The 25022-nt window shown below is 32.7% G+C and overlaps 1 protein-coding gene across 3 annotated transcripts; it reads left to right on the top strand.

Moving 5' to 3' along the window:
- The first annotated feature begins 191 nt into the window (after positions 1 to 191).
- On the top strand, positions 192 to 24981 carry LOC123547344 (uncharacterized). 3 transcript variants are annotated; one of them, XM_053551623.1, is made up of 3 exons: positions 192 to 345; positions 17999 to 18802; positions 22726 to 24981. In XM_053551623.1, exon 2 carries the CDS (start codon positions 18002 to 18004, stop codon positions 18770 to 18772), a length of 771 nt encoding a protein of 256 aa, XP_053407598.1. In that variant the 5' UTR covers positions 192 to 345; positions 17999 to 18001; the 3' UTR covers positions 18773 to 18802; positions 22726 to 24981. The 3 variants fall into 3 exon arrangements, with proteins under 3 accessions (XP_053407598.1, XP_053407597.1, XP_053407599.1); XM_053551622.1 differs by lacking the exon at positions 22726 to 24981 and adding an exon at positions 22633 to 22690; XM_053551624.1 differs by lacking the exon at positions 22726 to 24981 and adding an exon at positions 22270 to 22690.
- The last annotated feature ends 41 nt before the right edge of the window (positions 24982 to 25022 follow it).

Below are 25022 nucleotides of genomic sequence, written 5' to 3'. Positions count from 1 at the left end.
CTGTCCCGCTTGACATGCTGTGCAATAACAAGATTAATTATTGTGTTTATTTCTCACACTCGTCCAAAGTGACAAACTACATACAACAATAATTAGGAATATTTAACGCCCTTTTTTATTTATCATCAAAGCATCAGAAAAACTGTGCTTAGATGTATCATTCTGTGTTAAACAAATAGATTTTTATTTTGTTCTCTGTCACATGTGCATAAGCTGTAACGACCTCTTACGTCTTATTGGCGGATAGGACATCCATGTAAAGGTCGACCTTGAAAACCTTGCATATATAGATAATAACTGATAGACTCTGATACAAGGACACTCTTGAGGGAACTCTAAGCTAAGGTAGGTCGTACTTTTTTATGTCATGTCAAAATATCAATACATGTATCATCCTAGTTAATAATTCTAAAACTCCCAAACTGATATACAGACAGCAGATTTCGAAATTTTTTTTTTAATCTTACATAGATCTATATGTTCAATCTCTGGCGCAGACAAAAATAAGACTTACCTATAGTGTGTTTTATAGGACTGATTTTAATGTAATTAGATATAAAGTTCTAATATACTTGTCTCAGTTAAAACACGCTTACGCTAGAATGACGTCACGTTAACATGCGGTGACGTCAAAGTTTTTGTTGCGACCAAGAAAGAGCGGTACTATATTTTACCTACTGTTTTAGATTAGGACATAGATAAAATAAGATATGTTTATTAAAGTCTCACTTTGCATGATATACAAACACATACATATTAAAATAACATCAGACATTAAAACATGCATACCTTTCTAATCAGAAATATGAGAGACTATAATCTCAGTTTTCGCAAGTAGCTAAAATATTTAAGAATTTACTTTTATTTACATACTAACTTTTATAAGCATAAAAAGTTTTAGTAAAATTTTATTAAAACTGTACGACCAAGTTAGTACATATTATATAGAATCGAAATAATTCATAGTATCAATTATTTCGATTCTAATATGTACTAACTTGGTCGTACAGTTTTAATAAAATTTAACTAAAACTTTTTATGCTTATAAAAGTTAGTATGTAAATAAAAGGGAATTCTTAAATATTTAATTAGCAAAACCGTGTTTTAACACTATTTATACATTCGTGCGGTTGTATGTCGTAAAATTTATTCACTCGGGTTGCGCCGTCGTGAAATTATTACGCCCGACGTATAATTGTTCACGACAGTTTTAAATAAAAGAATAGAAAAATTTTGTGAAAATAACAATGTCATTTTTGATGCGCAATTCGGCTTCAGAAAAGGCAAATCTACTGTAGATGCTATATTTATTTTGCATTCCGTTATACAACATTATCTGAATAACAATTAACGTTTATATGTTGGATTTATTGATTTGAAATCCTGTTTTGATAGCATAAATAGAAACTGTTTGTGGCTTAAACTATATAGAAATGGTATCCAAGGTAAAATTTTACACGTTATTAAAGACGTATGAAAAGGTGAAATCGTGTGTACGATGTTGTAACACATTTTCAGATTTCTTCAGCTATGCATTCGGATTGCGTCAAGGGGAGGTAATTTCGCCTCTGCTCTTTTCTTCATTTGTTGAAGACTTAGAACTACATTTACAAAGTAATATTGATTCTGGTTTGGCTTTTGATGATATTGTTTTAATATTATTGCTATTTGCTGATGATATGGCAATTCTGGGAAAATCACCTGAAGACCTACAAAACAGCCTAGATAGTTTGTCTGATTATTGTTCTCTCTGGGGTTTAGAAGTTAATACCCATAAAACTAAAGTAATGGTATTTAGAGAAAGAGGCACTATATTTGCAAATGAACAGTGGTTATATAAAGGGGAGTCTTTAGAAATTGTAGATAATTTTAACTATCTCGGTACCATTTTCAATTATACTGGTAATTTTTCAATGAATCTAGAACATCTAACAGGCAAATCACTAAAAGCGTTGAAAGTACTGATGCTTAATTGTAAAAAATATGATGTAAAACCAAAACTCAATGCCAGTTATTTGATTCCATTGTGGCATACAGACACTAAATAGAAAAATGGCGCGAAAAAAAATGGTAGTCGCATAATGGCGGACACAAATAGTCCTCAGTTTTTTTTTTGCTCTGTAGAGCTATGTTCCTTATTTTCTTTGCATTTTTTTGCTAAAATCACATGACAGATCTATGCTTGACATGTAGGTAGCATTTTCATAATGAAATAACAACATGACCAACATTTTTCATGGAAACTTAGATCATACACCACCAGTATAATTTGGGGTCTCATTTTTTAGCTGATTTTGCAGTTTGTGTATTTGACTGAAATTATTTTTCTTGCATCAAACATGACCCCCACTTTTCTTTTGATTTTTAGTTAGCACTGACAATATTCTTCAAGAAAATGTAAGTTACAGAAATTTAAAATGGGTCCTGATGTGTGCTGCGGTCATTGGAAATGGGTCAATTTCATATAGAATAAAGAACAACAACGATTTAGTGTGTTATAACCTATAATATGACATTGGTAAAAAATGAAATCTGGCCAGGTGATGGTGGGAATGGGTTAGTTTGATTAGAATTTGATAGAAAATGACAAATTAATTGCAATTTTGTTGAAAATGAGGATAAAACCCAAAAATATCACATTTTCACTGTTTTGGGTGTATTTTTTTTCAAAAACTGCATATTTATAGGCTACTGATTGCTATTTTCTGGCCATCAAAGGTAAAAGTGAACATATATAGCAGTTTAAATATGTAATTTGCGTGTAGATCAGAGTAGAAAATGTCAAAACAGGGCAAAACAAGGCTGAATTTAGGGTAACTGCTTCAAAATTATGTCGCGACAGCTATTTTTGACAAAATCTGACGCTTTGTCTTATGGTACTGAAAATGCCGTAAAAACTTGGAAACTGGTGATATCAAGCTAAAACCTTGTCTTTCTTCATGCATTTGGGTTTCTTGTACATTTCAAATGAAACTGGCACACTGTCAGAGAAAAAAGTTTTTCTTATAGGCATACAGACACTAAATAGAAAAATGGCGCGAAAAAAATATGGTAGTCGCATAATGGCGGACACAAATAGTCCTCAGTTTTTTTGCTCTGTAGAGCTATTTTCCTTATTTTCTTTGCATTTTTTTTTGCTAAAATCATATGACAGATCTATGCTTGACATGTAGGTAGCATATTCATAATGAAATAACAACATGATAAAATTTTTCATGGAAACTTAGATCATACACCACCAGTATAATTTGGGGTCTCATTTTTTAGCTGATTTTGCAGTTTGTATATTTGACTGAAATTATTTTTCTTGCATCAAACATGACCCCCACTTTTCTTTTGATTTTTAGTTAGCACTAACAATATTCTTCAAGAAAATGTAAGTTACAGAAATCTAAAATGGGTCCTGATGTGTGCTGCTGTCATTGGAAATGGGTCAATTTCATATAGAATAAAGAACAACAAAGATTTAGTGTGTTATAACCTTGTCGGCTCTATCTTAAATTATTCTGCTGAGGTTTGGGGTTGTACTAAATCTAAAGAAATGGAGCGTATTCACCTAAAATTTTGTAAAAGTATTCTTAAGGTCAGATTAAGCACATGTAATGCTGGAGTTTATGGTGAATTAGGGAGATATCCTCTGTATATTTCTCGATATGTTAGGGTAATTAGATATTGGTGTAAATTGTTAAGTACAGACAATATTATATTGAAAAGGATTTATGAGCAAAATGTTTCTGATTGCTCTAAAGGTTGTAAAAATTGGATATCAAATGTTAAAAGATTGGTAGACACGCATGGGTTTTCTGACTGTTTTATTATAGTGATAAGATAGATTGTAAAACATTCCCTAATATATTTAAACAAAAGATTGATTGATAATTACATGCAAGACTGGCATAGCTCCATTCAAAACAGCAAGGTGTTAGAACTGTACTTACAATGTAAAACAAGTTTGTCATATGAAAATTATTTTGATATTTTACCGGGTAACTTAAGATTTTACATTTCTAGATTAAGACTATCCGTTCATTCTCTCAGAATACAAACCTGTCGTTTTAATAGAAATAGACTGCCACGAAATGAGAGGCATTGCCAATGTTGTAATACTCGTGATATCGAAGATGAGTACCACTTTATTTTAATTTGTCCTTGTTACAGGAATTTACGTAAGAAATATATAAAGAAATACTTTTATGTAAGACCATCGATGTTCAAATTTATTCAGCTGTTGCAAACTACTAACAAATCTCTATTATACAAATTTGCAAAATATGTTAAAGAAAGTTTAGAAATTAGAAATACTATCATAAATGTCTAGTAAACTATGATCTATGATCATCCTCTATGTAAACTGTTTTTATTATAATTTATCATACAGTTACACGTGATGTATATGTAATGTAAATGTTAAATTTATATTGATGATGTACTATGTACAAATCTAATAAAATATATGTTCTGTTCTGTTCTATAACCGCCCATCGTGCATAAATAGTGTTAAAACACTCTTTTGCTATAAATTATTTCTTAGTTATTACATTCTAATATGACTAGCAATGCTTAAATTATCACAACGATAATTATTATGTTGACGTCACGTCGATGTGGCATTTAGCGCCATGTACTCATCGAGAAATAGCGCTTTCAAATTTGATAAAATATTTTACCCTAAAAACATGTTAAATCTATAAACATTTGCAAACGACATCCCACACAAGTCCGATTTAAAACTACTTTAAAACGAATGTTTCTTGGATGATACTATACACGTTATTCAAATTATTACCAAGCGCCAAAACATTTTCACTAGGGCCCGTGGACACTCTCTATTATATACTTAATTGGACCTTCAAAAATCTTCTTATTAGAAACTGTTGGCTCAGTATTAAAAAGGTCCTTGGGTGACCGTCTATCGAGGTTGTTCAAGTATTCTGATTCGCCGCAAGAGAATATGTGTCAATTTTCCCTATTGTACAAATGTAGGCATAGTTGAAAGTTTAAAAATCATCCTGTCAGAGACCGTTTTTGGTTTGGTTTTAGAAATTTTCTCACGAATGATGCTTGGGTCACCTTGTATTAAGGTTGTTAAAATAACTCTATTTTGTCAACAACAACAACAACAACAACAGCAACAAAACAGAAATAAACAGCAATAACATCGTAGTCAGAGGACATGGTCATTTTTCCCTACATGGTACGCACGGGAAAAAATTTAAAAGTCGTTTTGAAAACTGCTTGCCCTTTTTTAAAATATTTTTACACAAAAACGCTTAGCAACCCCTCCCAGTTTTACTCACATTCTGGTGCGAAAAAAATTGACGCCAATTGTAGGAAGTGCACAGTTTTTTTGGTGCACTTACCAAAAAAAGTACAAAAGAAAAACAGGGCCAACAAAGCTAAAATAGCCCTTTTTAAAACACGCCCAATTTTGTTTAGAAAGGGGAAAAAATTTTCGCGCATGCACACCTAGACAAAAAGACATACTGCACAATATAAATTACATTAAAAATTTTGTATTCTCTCTATTCGATCAATAATGAATTTTTTTACAGAAAAATACCCACCGACAGACAAAGGGAAAATATTTTAGACCTTTGAAACCCCATTTTAAAATTTCATTACATTGATGATTTGGATAATGGACTTTTCATTCGAAATTTTTGATCCAAAAAAATTTTAGGTTTTAAAAAAATAAAAAATAAAATGTATTTCCAAAAATTTATGAATAATAACAAAGATTTTTTTTTTATTTCAAACGTGACTTCCCATAACTTACCACGTGCGCAATTACTACGATATTTGAAAAAAAATTAAAATCGAAGTTGAATAAAAATTTCAGTTAAAAATTTCAGCCTTTGGGGTTTGTATCCGTTTATACCAAACGGGATCATTCTTTCAGTTTTTTCAAAAAATAATAAAATAAAACATCTCAATCATCTTAAAATTATATCGGGTATTTTCCTTCAGAGTTATTATTTTTAAGTCATTGATTTGATAAATACTTACAAATTTGTTTTTTTGTAACACACTTTCATCTTTTTAAAAAAAAAAGTCCATAAATTTCCAAAGTTATTCTTATAGATTTTGAAATACTAAGATATCACGTAAATGTTATCTTATTTTTTTTTTTTTTTTTTGGTTCCAAAACAGCTCCGCCACGTGAAAATTTTAACTAAAGGGCTTTTCTTAAAGCATTGAAACCAAAGGGCATAATGTATATCACAAAAAGCCATCTTTTTTGTTTTCAGTAACTTTAGGTCCCTCAATTGGGAGACACCTCGAAATTAATTTACGGTCTTGATTACCCATGACCTATTTTTTATCAGTAAAAGCTAAAAATTACCAAGATTTCCGGTTTTCACTTTTTAAACAGCAACTTCAGGGGATGGACCGCGACCCCCCAAAGTATTAGATGTCCAAAAACTTTTTTAATTTATTGTGGTGCTAGGGTATTTATATAAACAGTAAAACCCCGGGTGCAGAACCCCTGGGGACTGAAAAATGCCGTATTTGTGAAAACATATATATTTCTCAGACAGTAACGTGTGACATAAAGCAGGTTATAAAATTTTTTGCTTTTGCTTTTTAAACATTAATATGACTGAAAGTAAGAGTTCCATCGATTATTTTTAAGTCACGTCGGTGGCATTTACCCATGTAAAAATAGCAAATAAATAACAAAACAGAAAATAACTTTTGAAAAACGCATTCCCCCAATGATTTAAATCCTTTAAAGAAGTCGAATAGAGTCACGATTCAAAGTCCAAAGACACACTATGGTGGCCTCTCATAACTCTATTGGCATTCCATCATCCTTCAAAAATTTCGATTAGACTTTTGGTTCTCAAGTCACTGTTAGGCTCCTGTGACCTTATCCATTGTCAAGTGACCTCGAAACAAATAGGGTGTCAATTTTCGTTATGTCCAATTAGCCATATTTAAGTTTAAAACATCCTAGTCAGTGACGTTTCAGTTTTTCCAAAAAATATTTACAATGATGCTTGGTCCCCTTGATTGGTTTTAATAGACTATTTCCAAAACAATACACTACACTGCAAAATGTTAAACAGCAATAACAAGTTTCAAGGACATGGTCAAGTGGTTCTCTAAGGTTATGATTCGAAAACTGTTATCATGTTCTTGCCCCAATTTAACTAGGACCAAATAATAGGATGACCCCAAAACTAGATCATTTACTTTCTGCATGACAAATTCATCCTATGAAGTTGTGCACATTTTCTTGGGGTCGACATTCCAAAGTAAAAAGATGGAAAAGGCTTTGACCATGTTCACAGACCCCTTGAGGCCATTGACCTTATACAAAAGAGTGACCCTAAAATCGTTAGATATTGTATTCCTGCTTTTGATCAATATCAAATTTTGATTTCATCAAATCCACCGGGTATATGTGCTTTCAAGACCACGCTAAATTATTTGCATATATTGATGCCTGGATTGGACCTATTCAGCAATTTGATCCCGAAAATTTGGGAGGTAAAATGGTATTTTTGATTGACCAATCACCATATTTTTAATTTTCAACATTTCTGGTTTCCAGTGGTTCTCAATTACTGAACTGAAATGATTTATTCGATGTTGAATGTTCCCTGTGACCTTTGACCTTTATGAGTTCCCCCCAAACGATAGGGATCACATTATACAGACTTATGAACAAATTCATCCTTTAATTTCAAAATTCTGGTTTCCTAAGTGTTATTAGTTATATCGGAAATTTTACAATTTAGGTCTTTGTAAACCTTTATCTTTTAAGGAATGACCCAAAATCCAATAGTATATTTTATCTTTGAATCAATCAATACTATGAAGTTTAACATTAGGGTAATTTTTTTTTTTGTTTCAAAATGGTTAATATTTAGAGGCGTCTTATAAGCATTGCGAAGGACAAAATTCAAAGTCATCTATTCTTCAGACAATCCTCAAATTAAGACTTTCGAAATTTTTGGGTTCAGGTATTTTTTCTGCTAGTTAATTGATGGGAATTACGTTTTCACTTTTCAGCAACTTCAGTGACCGACCTTGAGGAGTCACGCAAAAAAAATAGGGGTCGTCTAACTCCAGCAACCCCTGCAAACCCCTATGAAAAAGGTTTTGTGAAACAAATTTCTCCAGTGTTAATTGTCGGTTATATGAAGTGTACGTACGGGTCTGACGACGGAGGAAAGCATCGGTTCTACGACAAAGGGAATGAAACAATATTTGCCAAGCGAAACAAAATTATGTGGGATAAGGCCGTGACTTTATTGTAAATTTTCAAATGAAAATTATGGCAAAATTGTAAATATATAGCATGGTATATATGAAAATGATGAGAAAATATGAAAGACAAAGCTCCAGCTAAAATGCCTGGAAGCAACATAGCAGCGCGAAGATGCAGAAAACTATGAAAATAAGCGCAGAACATACCAGACCTAATAGGAAATTGTAGGTTCTAGTACTTCGCACTAATGAGAAACGAGGCAAAGATGTTCTCAGAGATCTCTATGACATGAGATGATATATCAACAAAAATACTCTTCCTAGATTAAGTAAATGCGAAATGAAACATAACACCAATATCAAAATAAAATCTGATGTAAGTCAAGAAAGTCTTCAGCAAACAAACGCACAAAAATATTAAAATATTGAAAAATTGTTTCAATGTAATATATCGAACAAACGGACCGGTGCGAGGGAATGGTTATAGCAAACTATGCTACAATGATAATATAATCCATCCAAGCGATTGACTGAGCTAACCAGCAGACTGGAAACGTAAGAAAACAGAGGGGATTTACATGTCTGTTTCAACATAACCCATGTGTTAGAGGTTTGTAGCAAAGTGATCCACAAATTATAAAAATATGTACGGACCTACATGTACATATAACAAATGCAACTTTCGACTGATCACTAATAATCGTATGGCCGATAAGTTGAACAACCCTGTTTATATAAGACACAGTCAATCCATGGACCAGGTGAATGGCCGACCACATGGTACAAGGCCCCCTCTAACGGTTAAAGAGCGCCCGCCCAATAACACCAATAATAAGAGATGACCAACCGAGCGCGAGGTTGCAGATACGAGAAGGTCAACCTAGACAAGTGAGCTTTATTTTCATACTGCCGTAGATACAAGAATAAAATATTTGTGGATCACTAAATATTGCTCAAAAAACAAAAAAAAAACGGAAAAAAAAAAAATTTTTACTGTACCCCGAATAAAGATTACATTTATAAGCGCCTTTAAGTCACGACAATAAAATAATCCTAAACTGATGAAATCAGATCAATGCAATTAATGTATGTTTACTAATAAAATCAAGTTTATATATATAACTAATACCAAACAAACAACTTAAACTGGTTTCAACGATGGTGGTTAACTACTGTTCATATAACAATCAATACCCCAATAACACAATGCATCAATAGAACGCCTTCGAAATATATATAGACAGAAATATTATAATTCTTTCCAAATATGCATGTACTTAAGCAATCAATATGCCGACAGAAACAAAATATACCGGACTATTTATGAACATATGCAGTAAGACAGAATACAGAATGGACAATTCATATGTAATATGACAAATACTTGTCATGTTATCTTAATCTTTACCCATTATTATTATAATTATAATTATTATTTTTTGTTTTAATTTCATCTAAAAACTACCCAGAAAGTCAGGTTAATCGTATGCTTACGAGCCGGCAGCCCCAACCCTAACTCTTTTCTATTTTTTATGATATTTTTATATGAGGGGGGAGGTAGGGAGAATCCGAGGCTCTGACCAGCGAAAAGGCTCTTTCCACCCCCTTCTTTCCGAGTATTTACTATCATCAATGTTTCTAGTAGATAAAATAAATGTGCCAAACAGAACAAAAACAACACGAAAAACTGGGTAATGTTCATGAGCTGTCATCGAATTATAAATCGATGTACAAAACGATGTCCTACAAAAATATTTCAATTATGTTTTTTTGTTTTTTTTTTACAGAATAAATGACACTAAGACCATCTCATATTTCTGCAAATACAATGCCAGAATTTGGCGAACCTGCATGCTATCGCTTTGTGTAGTAAACCCGCACTAATTCATGATATCTTCGTGCTTAAATTCAAACTAAATTAAACAAAAAACAACAAACAAAGTACCAAAAAGAAAAAGATAGTAACATTCGGAATGTTTATAAATGAATACATGCAGTTAAAAATCAAGCCGGTTTCATTCAACTGTATTGTTCCATGATGATTAAATGTACCAACAGAAGCATACTAGCAAAATTGAGTTTATACACACACACTGTAAAGAGTTTGTTCTCTAATATACCATAGATTACAGAAGCGGAGTGACATGTTTGGGGCAGCAGTACATTTTTGTGGCAGGGTTCAGCAGTATGATTCACCATTGTGACCTGAAACAGATTAAACTTGACGGCAGAAATATGTTAAAAAACAACAAAGTTACTGTAATGGGAAGGGTTGGAGGGAATTTTTGTAAACGATCTGTCCTCTACGGATTTCGATAAAGAATGTTACTTGTCACTGCACTAACTTTGCCCTATGAAAATCCCGGGATTAAAACTTGTCAGACTAGTATTTGAACTGATACGACTATAAATACAAATACAGGTGCGGATTAGCAGTGAGGCGTTATGTTAGACAAGACGATACCCACCAAAATTAAAACAATTTATTTCATTTAAAGAACAAATTAATATTTTACATTATTTAATGTGGTGAGGGAAAATAGATATAAGTAAACGTGAAAATTAATGTAGGAAAAAAGTCGTATTTTGTATGAATGAGTGAATTTTAATAAACTGGACATTGGCTTGTTATTTTTTTGAGCGACAAGTAAGACTAAAGAGTGTTTCAGGTAAGAAAAGTAATTAACATATCATTCTTAATCAAAAACAAAAAATAAATTTTCCCTTTACTTTATTGTATTTTAAATGAAAAATTAGTAATAAATTTTAAAAATATATGTAGGTTTTATTATGTGTTGAAAAAAGCTCACTAAAATGCCAACTAAAGTAGCAGCCATGATGCGTAAAATCATAAACATCCAGAACATAGAAACCAATAATTGGTGTAAAACCATCTAAAGAAAGACATCTCCGGTTTTTAATTTGAATTTAAAAAGTTTAATATATTAATTTTTCTATACTAAAATTAAAGTTTAAATCCAATACAGAAATTCTGTCGTTTCCATCATTTTTAATAATGAATAGGTTGCACTGTTAAACTGTACTAACGGGTTTTTGGCAAACAAAAGCTAGAATGTCATTTTTTAAACTTACTTTTTAAGGTGTATAAATTTGAAACTCCGCTCTATAACAAATTAATGTTTACGTCTTCGGCTGCATTACTCCATATTCGTACGAACAAGCTAAAACATTTTATTAGTCAAAGCTATAATCTTTTATTCTTGTATAGCTTAACGAAGGAGACGAAATTTCATAGGGAAACATTCCTAAATTTAATTGACTTATTACCTGTTCCTTCCAAAACAAATTATGAACGTTTCTGTTGACGCTTACTTATTGTGAAATCCAAAGTTATCATTATATCATATTTTCATTTCCTTAAATTGACAACGTTTAAACCAAATTGATTTTCAGTCCTTTATGGGGCATTTTTAACCTTTTATGTCGCAGTTAAAAATCCAAACCACATCAATTTAAATTAAAATAACCAGAACCCTGTCAGTTGCAAAACCTTAGATAACAAATACTGGATCCCACTGACGCGCCCAAAGCTTAAATGTTTCAAGACATTAGGAATATCTGTCAGGGACGACATGCAGGCCTTATGGTTGACCTGTAGTGGGTCAAGAAAATGGTAGTGGTCACAACCCCTTAACAGATGCAAACAATAAACGTTAAAAACTTGAAACCAAATCCATATTTTTGTCATATGAAATACACTAAAGGGGTAACATTGTTCATAAATAGGATACAAAACGTGGAAAAAAACAAGATTTCTGTTATGTTTCGAACGTAACATCCATTATAAACCATTGTATATGATAATCATTCAAACGGAACCATAAATGTATTGCAGATTTATTAAACCCGTAATGGGAAAAATAACGGGCACTCGGCAAGTTATAGGGTGTGGATTACTCCCATTCAACTCAGAAAAGTTGTGTTATATTTATGTACCGCAATTAATTCGTTGTTTTAGCGACTTTTATTCTTATGAAAATACTTCCCGCAGTAAATACAAATATTGAAACTTACCTTATGGCGATTTTATTATATTGTTTAAAAGTTCTGGGATGAATTTTTACATGATTAATTTTTTTAAACCTGAATTATATGTTTAAACCCGTCATATAACATAATTTCTACGACTTAAGAATTGGGCAGTAGATCAGTTTTAAATGCATAACTATTAACAATAACGCGTTTCATTACCCAACAGTGAGGTCGGATTCAGGAAAGTTAAAAAAAATATCTCACCATTTCTTTCGTTCTAAATACTGCATGCCCCAAAGATTCTATGAAAAATAAAACGATTTTTGACAACATCATCCATGGTTCGAACCCTATCCCTTAGAAGTAACAAAGTATATTCCAATTCGTCTCTGACACTTATAAGTTACATACCATTATTCAACGCATTCTTTGCAAAATCTGCTATATCCGCTGTTTACTGTTGAAATCGGCAAAACCCAAAGTTGGTTCCTTTTTTTGTGCTTAAAAAACAGTGCAAGTTGTTTTATCATTTGAAAAATGATATTTAAATTAATTTTGACAATTGGTAAAAAACTAACCAAGCAAATTATTATGTGTTTTGACTAATAGTTTGTAATTATTATTTTTTTTTTTTTTGAAAATTATAATTAGGCTACAAAAAAAGCTTTTTAATCCCACGATCTAAATCATGTTACAAAAAATTTCCCACAAAGTCTTTTAAATGCATAAACCCCAATAACCCCCCGGGGGGAAAAAGTACATGTATTGTACATTTGATTTAAAATCCATAAAAAAAAAAAAACCGAGAAAAATGTACGGGAATAAAGTACTGCTTTTGCCATGTACATGCAATTAAAAAAGAAAAACGCTCGACCACACCCCCCTTTTACCCCGTGAGTTTTTCCTCATATGATGTTAATTTTTTTTATTTTTTTATTTTTTTATAACTAAAAATTTATTCGATATTTTGCATGATTGAATAAAACCAATAACCAATTTTCTTCGTTGTACAGGAAAACGTTCTCCATTTTTTCCAGAGGACATATTCAAAGCCGTTTAAAAAAAGTTCCCCTTAAATTTTAAGCGCAGCATCCAAGAATATATTAAAGTATACTCACTCAGTTGTGAATTCTCAAACAGAAACGCTGCTGTTTTCCCTGTAAACTTCTTTTTTTTTTTTTAACATCTTCCTCTCATTTCGTAAGAATGTACTTTCCTGCCACTAACTTTGCCCATGAAAAAACCCGTGGGGTTAAAAATTGTAACTAGTATTTAATGATACAAATTTAATACAAAAGGGGCGGATTACAGTGAGGGGTTATGTTAGACAAGCGATACCCCCAAAATTTAAAACAATTTTTTTTTAAAAGAACATAAATTTAATTTTCATTATTTTAAATGTGGGAAAATAGATATAATGAAAAATTAAATTTTTAAATGTAAGAAAAAGTTTTTATTTGTATGATTGTGGAATAAAAGGAAATTTCTTGTTTTTTTTCTGACGAAAAAAAAAAGAAAAAAAGCAAATGTTTTAGGGAAAATATGTTAATTTTAATTTTTGTCTTTAATCAAGTATACGGTATAATAAATTCTTGAGAAATTGTCTTTTAATGGGAAAAAAATTTAAAAAATAATATTTTTTTTAGGTTTTCTTATGTTTTGGTTTTTGCCCACGTAAAGTGCGCAGCGTTTTAAAAACAAAACATCCCCGGATTACGTAAAACCCCAAAAAGTTTTGTTTTAAAAAAATTTTGATAACATTCCGGGTTAAAATTTAAAAAAAGTTCACAATATTTTTTCTATACCAAAAATTTTAAAATTTTAAAAACGTCACGACAAATCTTCGTTCCTCACTTTTCCTTTAGGGGCACCTGTTTGAACTGCTTCGTTTTTGGGAAACAAGGCATGGGAATTCTTGTAAAAAATTTCAATATGGGTTTTTTGAACTCTTTTTTTTTTGGGTCTAAAACAAATTCTTTTACGTTTCCGCGAAACCCTATTTTCAGAAAAATCAAACAAATTTTTAGTAAAGGCTTAAAATTTATTATGTATAGGTTAACGAAAGGAAAAAAATTTTGCACGGTAAATTTTAAAATTTTTTTATTTTTACCTTTCTTCCAATAAAAATTTGACGTTCTTTTTTTATTACTGTACCCAAAGTTCATTCCATACCTCTATTTTTAATTTCCTGTAAAAGAACAAACCAAAAATTTTTTCGTCCCTTTTTGGGGCCAAATAACCTTTTGTACCTGTAAAAACCCCAAAAAACTAAAATTGAAACTAAAACCTTGTTAAAAGGCAAAACCTTTAAAAATCAAATACTGAGAACTGAGGGGGCAAGTTTACGTTTTAATTGTGTAACTATTCAGTCAGGGAATAAATGCAGGGATTATGTAATCACTTGTGTTGGCAAGAAAAGGGTGGTCACACCCTTTAAAGTGCACAACAATAAACTTTTTTTATTAAACATATGAAAACCGTATTCTTTCATTCAAGCCCCCGAACTGGGGTATACGTTAGGTTCGAGTAAATTAAAAAACGGGGAAAAGCCCGTAAAAAAACAAAATTTCTGGTGGTCTGCCTTTGAATTCACCACAGAAACCTTTGTACCCTAATGATTACTCAAACTGGTACATAAATGTACATCTGCAGATTTAATTACCAAGAAAATGAGGCCAAAATATAACGGGCACCTGCGGCAAGTTATCATCGCGGAATGGTGGATTACCTCCCATAGCAAAAAAATACTGAAAAATGATGAAATACGTTTATGTACGCGCAATTATAACAGTATTTAGCGCACTTTTTACGTTCAACGATAATTTTCCTGCAGATAAATACCAGTTTGATCTGCGTATATGGCGTTTTTTATTTTAATATAAAAGTCTGGGAATGAATCTTTTCTTCGGTCCTTTTTCAAGGATTTCCTGAACATTATATGTTAAACCCGTCATATACATAATGTTCTGATCTTTAGACTAAAGAATCGGGCAAATGTTCAGTTTGGAAAATGCTGTACTTTTCAAGAATAAGCGCGTTTCTATTGGCCCTATAGTGAGGTCGGATTTCAGGAAAAAGTAAAAAAATATCTCACCTGAGTTTGCGGTGGCGTGGTGGTTGCTATTGAAATTACTGCATGCCCGCAAGATTCTGATGACATAACTTTTGACAACATCTCCATGGATTCAAACCTTCCCTAGATGACATGTATATTCAGGATGCTCTCTCCAATTCACAGTACATATCCATATCAACGCACTCTTTGCAAAATCTGCTATATCGGCGGTTTCTTTGCATCGGCACCGGCTATTTTTTTGCTATAAACAGTGCCAAGGTTGGTATGCGAGGCGAAAAATCGAGCTGCTATCCATGATCATAGGTATGCTGCTCCAAAATAAGTAGAGCACGGAACATAAGATTGTCTTTTCTATGTTTTATAGTGTTTACTTTTTAATTATCAGCGATTTTGCTCGCAACTCGATGAAATTTGTTGATGGTGTACTGACATGGAACACTAGCCCGACTTTTTCCACAGTCTGTAACCAGTTTTTGCTTTGATATCATACATATCAAGCGCAATACTTGTATTCATTTATCAATATTCTTCCAAATAATAAAGATAAATAGGCCGAAATGTAAATGGACTTTTTCAAAACCATTTACTTTCGGTTTTGTCTTGGCACCGGCGGTCTCTCTGCATACCCGTTTTTTTTATGCACAGAGAGGCTCTAGGCTTCTAAGCTAATGACTATTTCGAAACATTATAGCTTAATTAATTTGGTGTGTTTATCTGACTTTTTATAACTGCCAACCTGTTTATAGCAAAGAATCGCCGGTGCCGACGCAAGAAACCGCCGATAAAGCATTTTTCGCAAAGAGTCCGCCAATATGGATATGCACTGTGCAATTGTGTATTAAATTTTAGTAACTATTTGAAATTCAATTCATTTTTATGAAACTTCTGTGGACAAGACATTTTGATTAACGATTTACAGCTGATTTCGAGATCAAAATATATAATTATATATAATATACAATAACGAATAAGGACGGTCCGACCAAGTGCATAAATATGCCTTTAAGCTTTAAAATGTTCTTAATAGTTGGTGTAAAACAGAAGTAATCTGTTCATAGTTGATTTTACGAATTCGAACAATTAGAGAAAAAATCTACTGACGATTATCTTATTAGATAAGATAATAATTACAAAAAAATCAAACTGTCAAATTAATCCCCTCCCACCCCACCCCACGAACCCAATAAGTCATATATTCAAACTGACGAATAATTAATGAATTTTTTCTACTTATTCTATTTCAAGTAAAACACTGTTTTTTATTTTATTGTAGGGATAACGCATGTTTTTTCGTGTTTTCAGCAGATGTTATAACAAACGTATCCCGAGGGATTCTGAAGGTGTTATAAAACGAAAATAACATGCGCTCACGCTATTCTAGCATAAAACGCGAAAAAAAAAATGAATACATTATCCCACAACGTCACTGAATTTCCATGAAATGCGCGGGAGTATCAGAGTTTTTTTTTTTTCACGTTGACGTCATTTCCATTTGAATTATCCGTTTTGGGGCCGTAATACGTTTACGCTCTGCCACGGAACGCACATATATAAAATAATGTTATAACAGCACGTGAGCGCGAGAATCTCTCTGTTAACACACGTTTTCTCTCCTGTTAAAACACGCCCAAAACGTGATAAGAACAGCAGTTTTATGCTAGATTGGATTTCAGAATAGGTCACATGATCATAACAAGTGTCGGTTTCAGAATCGATCACGTGATCAAATCAAGCGTCTATGTTATTCTTACGCTTAAGAAGATCAATTATAATTTATATTTATAATGCAGTTTAGTTTTCTTCACATACTGTTGTTAATATAAAATGTGTAGCTCTTTTTAATCATATCTGGATCAAAAATATAATTGCAAATTGCAATATGAAAGTTATGTTTGGTAAATACTTTGGAACTTGTTTTCTGTGTGTTGTCAGGTTGTCATAAGCTCGACAAGAAAATTGAAAGACGGTTTGTTAAATCTGGGGGCATTGCCCCCAAAAACTATGTTAAGAAATACCAGTTAAGCAATACTCAGTATCTGCTAATCGTGTCTGGACACGGTCCACATTAGAGCTACATAACATTTGAATGCTGTAAATGATGCCAGAAACTTTTGGAAAATCCTTATTATGACATAATTGACGTCTGTCGTGGCAAATTATTCAGCTGTTTTCAGTGAATTATCGAGATATAAGAGTAAAATATATCTTGTATTTTCACAGTGTTGAGAAACTAAAAAAAGGGTAAATTTTAAATTAGTCAAAATATAAAATGAAAAAAAGAAATTTTGTTTTACATGTAAAATTGAAATATGTTTCACTCGTGAACATCATAATTTACATGTTCACTCGGGGGTGATTTTCGGTTTTCTACTTAGATATCCTAACATTTATTTTGATTATCTGATATTAATAGAAAACTAACGACTTACTATTGTAAAAAGCTACTGTAAAAATGTAAATATAAGGATCGAATGCTATGTTTTGTGCGTTTAAGCGGGTTTCAGTCAAATTTGACCATTTCCTTTAACACAACACCTGCTCTGCGGTCTTCAAATTGCAGTTTAATTTCATAGTTTTGTACAAATACTGAACAGCCTCTACTGGAGGTACATATTTCAATATTTAGTCCCTATAAGAAAAGAGCAGTTCTTTCTAATCAATACCTTATGAATATATATTTCATATCATTTATTTTTATTCATTATTTGACAGATCATGAAGAACGCTCAACAATTACCACTGCTTCTTATCGGCATTATAGTCATGGTAGCATTCTTCTCTGTTGAAGCGCTGCCGCATATGCATGGGGGACGAGGTAGATATCCGGGCTATATGTCTGGCGGAGGCGGTAGCTCTATGTATACCGGCTATCCGGGCTATGGCAGTGGAGGCGGTAGCTATATGTCTACCGGCTATCCGGGCTATGGCAGTGGAGGCGGTGGCCGTATGTATACCGGCTATCCGGGCTATGGCAGTGGAGGCGGTAGCTATATGTATACCGGATATCCGGGCTATGGCAGTGGAGGTGGAGGCCGTATGTATACCGGCTATCCGGGCTATGGCAGTGGAGGCGGCGGCCATATGTATACCGGCTATTCGGGTTATGGTAGTGGAGGTGGAGGCCGTACGTATACCGGCTATCCGGGCTATGGCAGTGAAGGCGGAGATCATATGTATACCGGCTATCCGGGCTATGGCAGTGGAGGCGGAGGCCATATGTATACCGGCTATTCGGGCTATGGCAGTGGAGGCGGAGGCCATATGTATACCGGCTATTCGGGCTATGGCAGTGGAGGCGGAGGCCATATGTATTCCGGCTATCCGGGCTATGGCAGTGGAGGCGGAGGCCATATGTATACCGGCTATATGTCTGGCGGAGTCGGTGGAGGCGGAGGCCATATGTATCACGGGTATCCAGGTAGGCGCATGTCTTACGGCTATTCACGTAGACCATACCATGGGTACGGAGGTAGATACGCATACTGAGACTGGCAATTCAACTGGAAACAATTGATGGTAACTAGTCCTTGTCATTTCTTTTATTTCCTTCAGTAGATAAATACAGTGTACATCGAATATCCTGTTTAAAGATATATGTGGGTTAGATTATACTATTCCAGTTCCTCCTTCATTTCATATAAACAATTAAATCTTTAGATCTCATATTCAGAACTTTAGAGCATTTCAAATTGTGAAAACCGTATTAACCAGTTAGTATATCATCTCAAGTGAAATAAAATAAATTATTTAAATGTTATGATACATATAAGAAAAAGTAATATATTCTTGGAAAAAAGTTACCACGAGAAAAGCTGTTTTGAGTAATTATGCGTATGTTGACATTAACTCAATCATGACATAAAAGTAAAACCTGAAAAACCACAATAAAAGTAGTCTAGATTTTTTTTTCTAAGTACAGTCGGCAACAAACATAACTGCAACATCCATATATGACTCATTATTCCATACTTCATTAAAAGCATATTGAATTACTCTCTTCATATTTTGTTTAAACAGACTTACGACCAAGATATTTTTCATTACAAAGCGTTCAAAATGGCCCCATACTGGGTTGTGAGTCCATGCCGCCACTACTCTAACTGAAAACTACTAATTCGGAATAAGAGTTCCGTGTGTAATTTACCACTGGCACGCTAAAACGTCTAAAATTGGAGCGCTTCCTGTATCTTTTGAATGAATCGCCAATTCGGGTTACCGGTAGCAACTATAAATATTCTGTGTAACTAAACAGACAAAGTTTCGCTGGAAATCATGTATAATTATCATTTTGGAGAACAAAAATAGTACAGTTGTTCGATGACAGATCTTTAAAAACAGTTGCGGAAAATCAAACATTCGTTTACAGTTACGTCGAAATTCAAAGGGCGATGTTCAGTTATAAGTCGTTATGAATCCGAACTGTATGCGTATACAATAGATTGTTAAGTATGAGATATGTAGATTATTTACTTCAATTATTTTCAAACGACAGCGCAATACAATAGGTAGGGTCTTTTTTCACTTTCTATCTGCCTGTTCATTCATATATAAGAGTTTGAAGGTGCAGGCACAGAGTATACCGGTTTAGGCAAGAGCGAGGCTGTGCTGAGTTACTTCAAAACAGTTACCCGAGAGCCCGATTTTCCCATCCGCATATTCCAACTAGTAATAGGTTATTTTTCTTGCATGTCTTATTCTTCAATCAGTAGAAGAAATACAATCAGAAGAATGTTTTTCTTTTAAGCACTAATCTATACAAGTTTAACAGTTTTACTTTCTCATTGTTTCAGTTAGTAAATAAAACAATATAACATCAAATACAATTACAACAACAAAAAATCAAACTCTATAATTCTTGTGGCATTTTTTTTTATTTACTCCGAGGCAAGCTTTTGTTTTATGTTTATGTTTTCTCGTCTATTAAAGTAAATGTTATTCGTTTCTTTCTTACGTTTTGTAGCTTATAAATGTGTCATTAATGTATTAATGTTAACAAAGTTAACAAAGTAGTATTAAAACATCATCAAATTTAAAAGTCTATTAATACGATATGTACTTCAGCACTTTAAAAATATCTCAAACTAAAACTCTTTTTTTTCTTATTAAAACGGCTATTTTTATACAAGTATATGAGCCGCACCTTAAGAAAACCAACATAGTGCATTTGCGACCGGCATGTTTCTCTAATTGCAATAGGCTTTGAAAGCGAACAGCATGGATCCTAACCGGATGCGTAGGCTGGTCTAGATCCACGCTGGTCTCAAATGCACTATGTTGCTTTTCTCATGGTGCGGCTCAATATTCAGTAGCATTATATACAATAAATTTTAAAGCATAAAAATGTCATTACGATACATCTTGTTAGTCACAAAATACAATAAATGAACCCAAATTTTTCCTTAAAGAAATCAAAAATAAACTTAAACTTAAAGGGAAATTTTTAACAAAAATGTAGCTGCAAGCTCCCAAAAAAAACCCACATACCTAGGTTGTGTTTGAAAAAAACGCAAAAAAATTTTTAGTTGAAATTTTAAACAAAAAGGATTTCATTCCATAGGCTCGGGCCTACGTCAAACCTTCTGTCAAAGGCCCTTTCGTTATTAAAACGAAAACCCACCCCTTTTGTGGTATCAAGACTTCAAACTGGTTTTTTGGGAACAATGGAGAAAATCTTTTTAATATATGTAAATTTTTATCATAGTCTCTCAAGAAAAATTTTAAAAGGAAATTTAAAAATGTTATCACGTTTTAAAAAAGTTTTCTTGAATTTAAATAAACTAAGTACTTGCTTTTCATAAATGTTTACAAGTGATTTTAATAAACTATTTTGCATCAAAATTACAGTATAATGGTATTTTTAATTTCCAAAAAAACTAGTTTGTTCTGAAATCCAGGTTTTAAAATTCGGCCTTAAAAGTTTAAAAATAAAAACCGGGAAAAAAGCGCACTGTCAAAAAAAAGAAAAACTGTAAAAGAAACCAAATACCCCCTTGTCGTATAAAGGAATGATTGAAATTGCATACTGAATTAAAATAAAAAAGTTTCTTTTATCAAAGGAGGAAAGAAAAAGGTCATTATGTTATAGTTTAAAGATATTTTATTTTTGTCAAAGAGAGTAAGGTGGTTGTACATTATTACATATTTTAAAAGCTTCTTTTTAAAAATTTTTAAACAAGCTCTACCTTCTCTAATCAATAATGGGTTGGAAAACATATCATTTTATATGATCTTGTTTTGACAAAACCAAATTTGGATTTATAAAAAGGCTTTTTAAAAAAAAGTAAAATCTAATGCCATTCATGTTCAAACCAAAAGTTAAGACTCCATTTTAACTTTCAATTTTTTGTTTTCAATATCTAAACCTTCATAACGTCCCGTGCCACACCACAGCGGAATTTACTAAAGGCTGAACGAAGACTATTTGGAAGTATAATTTTACAATGTTGTTCTACACTTATTCAGATTTAAACAATGAATAACTGCTTAACATATACAACTAAAAACAAGTTGATATTTCATGAAACAAAATTTCAATGGTATTTTTCAGAATTTCAAAAGCTCCTTAAATACATTTTGGTAATAACTTCCCCTGATTCTAGCAATAACTTCTTCTGATTCGTACAAGTCATAAAAGTATGAAGCCTTTTCAAAGAATGCCATGATAGGTGTCCAGAATGGCATTTACGAATGTCCAAATATTTTGCACAGCATAAAGGACAAAAACAGGAAAGTTGGATATCGAAGCCGCAACGGTTAATGTCGAAACCAGACGAAGATGAAAACCCAAATTTGAAATCATGACGATGGAAATTGAAACCACGAGTGTGAAAACGCGAATGGTATCGCGTTTTCAAAAAAACGTAGTTTCGTGCTTTTATCACGATCTTAGTTTCCTATTTTCACACTCGTAATTTCGACTTTCAGATCGTGGTTTCGACTTTCTGTTTTCACCACAATGGTTTCGTTTTTCATCTTGCTTTCAGCTTTAATCATCGTGAATCCGGTCATGGTGGTTTGAGGAGAAACGTAGAAAACGTGATGGACCAAACGAAACGCCGCATAAAACACATATACAGCGTTGCGCAAATTATTTCATGGCAAATTAAACATTGTAATAATGTATAAATGTTTAATTTTTAAGTGATCGTCTTATAAAATAGTCAATAAACATATTTTTCTTCACCATAATGATATAGACTCATGTTTGATTTAGTGCTTATTTAGATGTATATACATTATTTGGCCAAAACATAAAACGTAGCAGTTCTCATGTATATCATCAAGCAGTAACATGCGTAAAAGTAACAAGTACGATCATTTTTTTTCTATCATTGTTATCCTTTCAGATGAAGGCACAGATGGATATTACGTGGAATGGATATTTGAAATAAAAATAAGAGCTTACTTTTTGACTTGTCTACAATATTTTTCCGTTACAGCTTCTGTTTGTTGTGGGCCTACTTGACCAAGTAAAAGCAGAGTCTTCTCCTTGATTTGGTAAAAAGTCGGGATTTTGACAGTATCTAAGAAACCTATTGATGGTTCTTCATGAAACTTTACACAAATGTTGATCAATGTAGGATGGTAGTGCACAGTCAATCTCGTTAGGATTTAGTGCTTATTTAGATGTATATACATTATTTGGCCAAAACATAAAACGTAGCAGTTCTCATGTATATTATCAAGCAGTAACCAGAATTTACCAGAGTTATTGCCTGTCAGGATACGAGTTATATGACCCAGGGAAGTGCCTACGCCTTTAGTATCTTGAACAATGGTTTGGGTCCAATCGCTAAGGTGACTATGTCATAGACTAGCTGTCAAACGATGTAGAATGTCCTTTGTTAAAACGTAGAGCTGGTGAGACCAAATGTCTCATGTATAGAATATTCTTCTGGCTACCTTGTCTAAATGATTCGTGTACCAATGATTCGTAAATTATTTGTATTAGGAGCTTAATAATTTCAGGGATCAGGCAAATCACTAAATGTTTCAAATCAACAATCTTCAATTAATAACAAAAAGCTCAAACTCCTACAGGCTGGAGACTCTATACTTGACTGGTCTTTTTGTTGAAGTATCCGTCAGACAATGTCTTTGAATCAACAACATACCAGTCCTACCACATAGATGCTCGGCCTCTGTCCTCTTAATTGAAGTTTATAACTCTATATGAATGCCCTGACTCCTGGAATGCTCAGCGCATATATGCTATCATATGTAGCATTCAACTACCATATAGGTATATCCCCGATGCCTTGGCTGTACTTCGCCAATAACGCTGAACCGTCTATAAGCTGGAACTCTCCTACTCTCAGTAGATTACCAAACTCTGGGTCTCTGTCTCAGCTTTCCGATGCTCAGCCTATATTTGCTATAGTCTATAGCATTCAACTACCATAAAGGTAAAACTCCTATGCGCTGGCCCTATAGCTCGAAACCTTGCTGAAATTCTGCAACTCTTCTTTAGTCTATGAACTTCAGACGTCTTCTTTTTTCATAACTTATCCGCCCTCACAGGCTAGTTGCAATAGTCCTGTTCAATAAGGGTTGTTATCACCCCTGATTTATTACCCTCCTTGTGAACTCTTCAGTGCCAAAAGATAAGATCAGCATACATCCAAAATATTTGGGAGCAAGCATGATTAACTGAATTTGCATATGTTACAAATTTCTGATTACAATCTGTTGACAGAAATTGAATACTTATCATGTCTATTTAATAAATTATAAAAATGTAAACAGCATGTCATCTAGTCTGATCTTGCATTATCAATTATGCGAGAAATTCTGTTACTTCGATTACATTATTAATTAATTGGAATCATGAGTGACCTGATATTCTAGTTTATGCAGGATCTGAAACGAAATTCTAATCCTTACTGATTTTATTCTTTTTGATTTTTTTGTAAATATACAGACACTGCATGCTGTTTGATCTAAAAGAATAATTTGATACAAATAGTAAAGTTACAGATCACAGAATGACAACAATATTTTATTAAATACATGTACAGCTGATATTAAGAAACCATTTTTAAAGAAGTTGAAAGAAATGCCAAACATTGTTAAAAAGTGAAGTGAGTGTTGATTTCCTCTTGAATATCTTAAGGATACTTGATCGCTTTAGTTTAAGATTGAAATATATTTCACAGATTGGAACACCATAATTTATGTAATATTTCTACGAGTTGGCAGCCACAAGAGAGCATGTAAATTATGGTGTCCACAAGTGAAATATTTACACATCTTATACTGAAACAAACATTTTTTTCTTTTTATTGTATATAATGTTATGGTCTTAATTAAAATATATATCTATTTACCCGTGCAATGTTATGTGCATTGTGTCACGACATCACCATGTTGTGACATCACGATTACTTTGTCAAACGATGTTATGAAGTTTCCATGTTTCTGTTACTTATGTTAATTATGAGGGAGTTTACATATCTTTTTGTTCATGTTTGTTCATGTTTGTATATGTATACAAAAGTATTTTTGTAATTATTTTATAATTCGTATTCTTTAGTGTACCATTGAAAAATTAAAATATTTTCAGTACTTTGTAACAGTGAAAATATTGATTTTATTTCATTGGTGTACTCCATTGAAAAGCATTAAATAACAACTGTTTACTCCCTTCAGGAAAGAAATTGTTGAAAATGATTAAAAAATTATAATATGCAGGAAGACCTTTGTTCAGTGTTCAATTTCATGATAGTTTGAACCTCAT

The sequence above is a fragment of the Mercenaria mercenaria genome, chromosome 9 (genome assembly GCF_021730395.1).
Source record: "Mercenaria mercenaria strain notata chromosome 9, MADL_Memer_1, whole genome shotgun sequence".
Classification (NCBI taxonomy): domain Eukaryota; kingdom Metazoa; phylum Mollusca; class Bivalvia; order Venerida; family Veneridae; genus Mercenaria; species Mercenaria mercenaria.
Note: the sequence above shows the minus strand (reverse complement) of the source record. Positions and strands in the feature narration are given on the sequence as shown.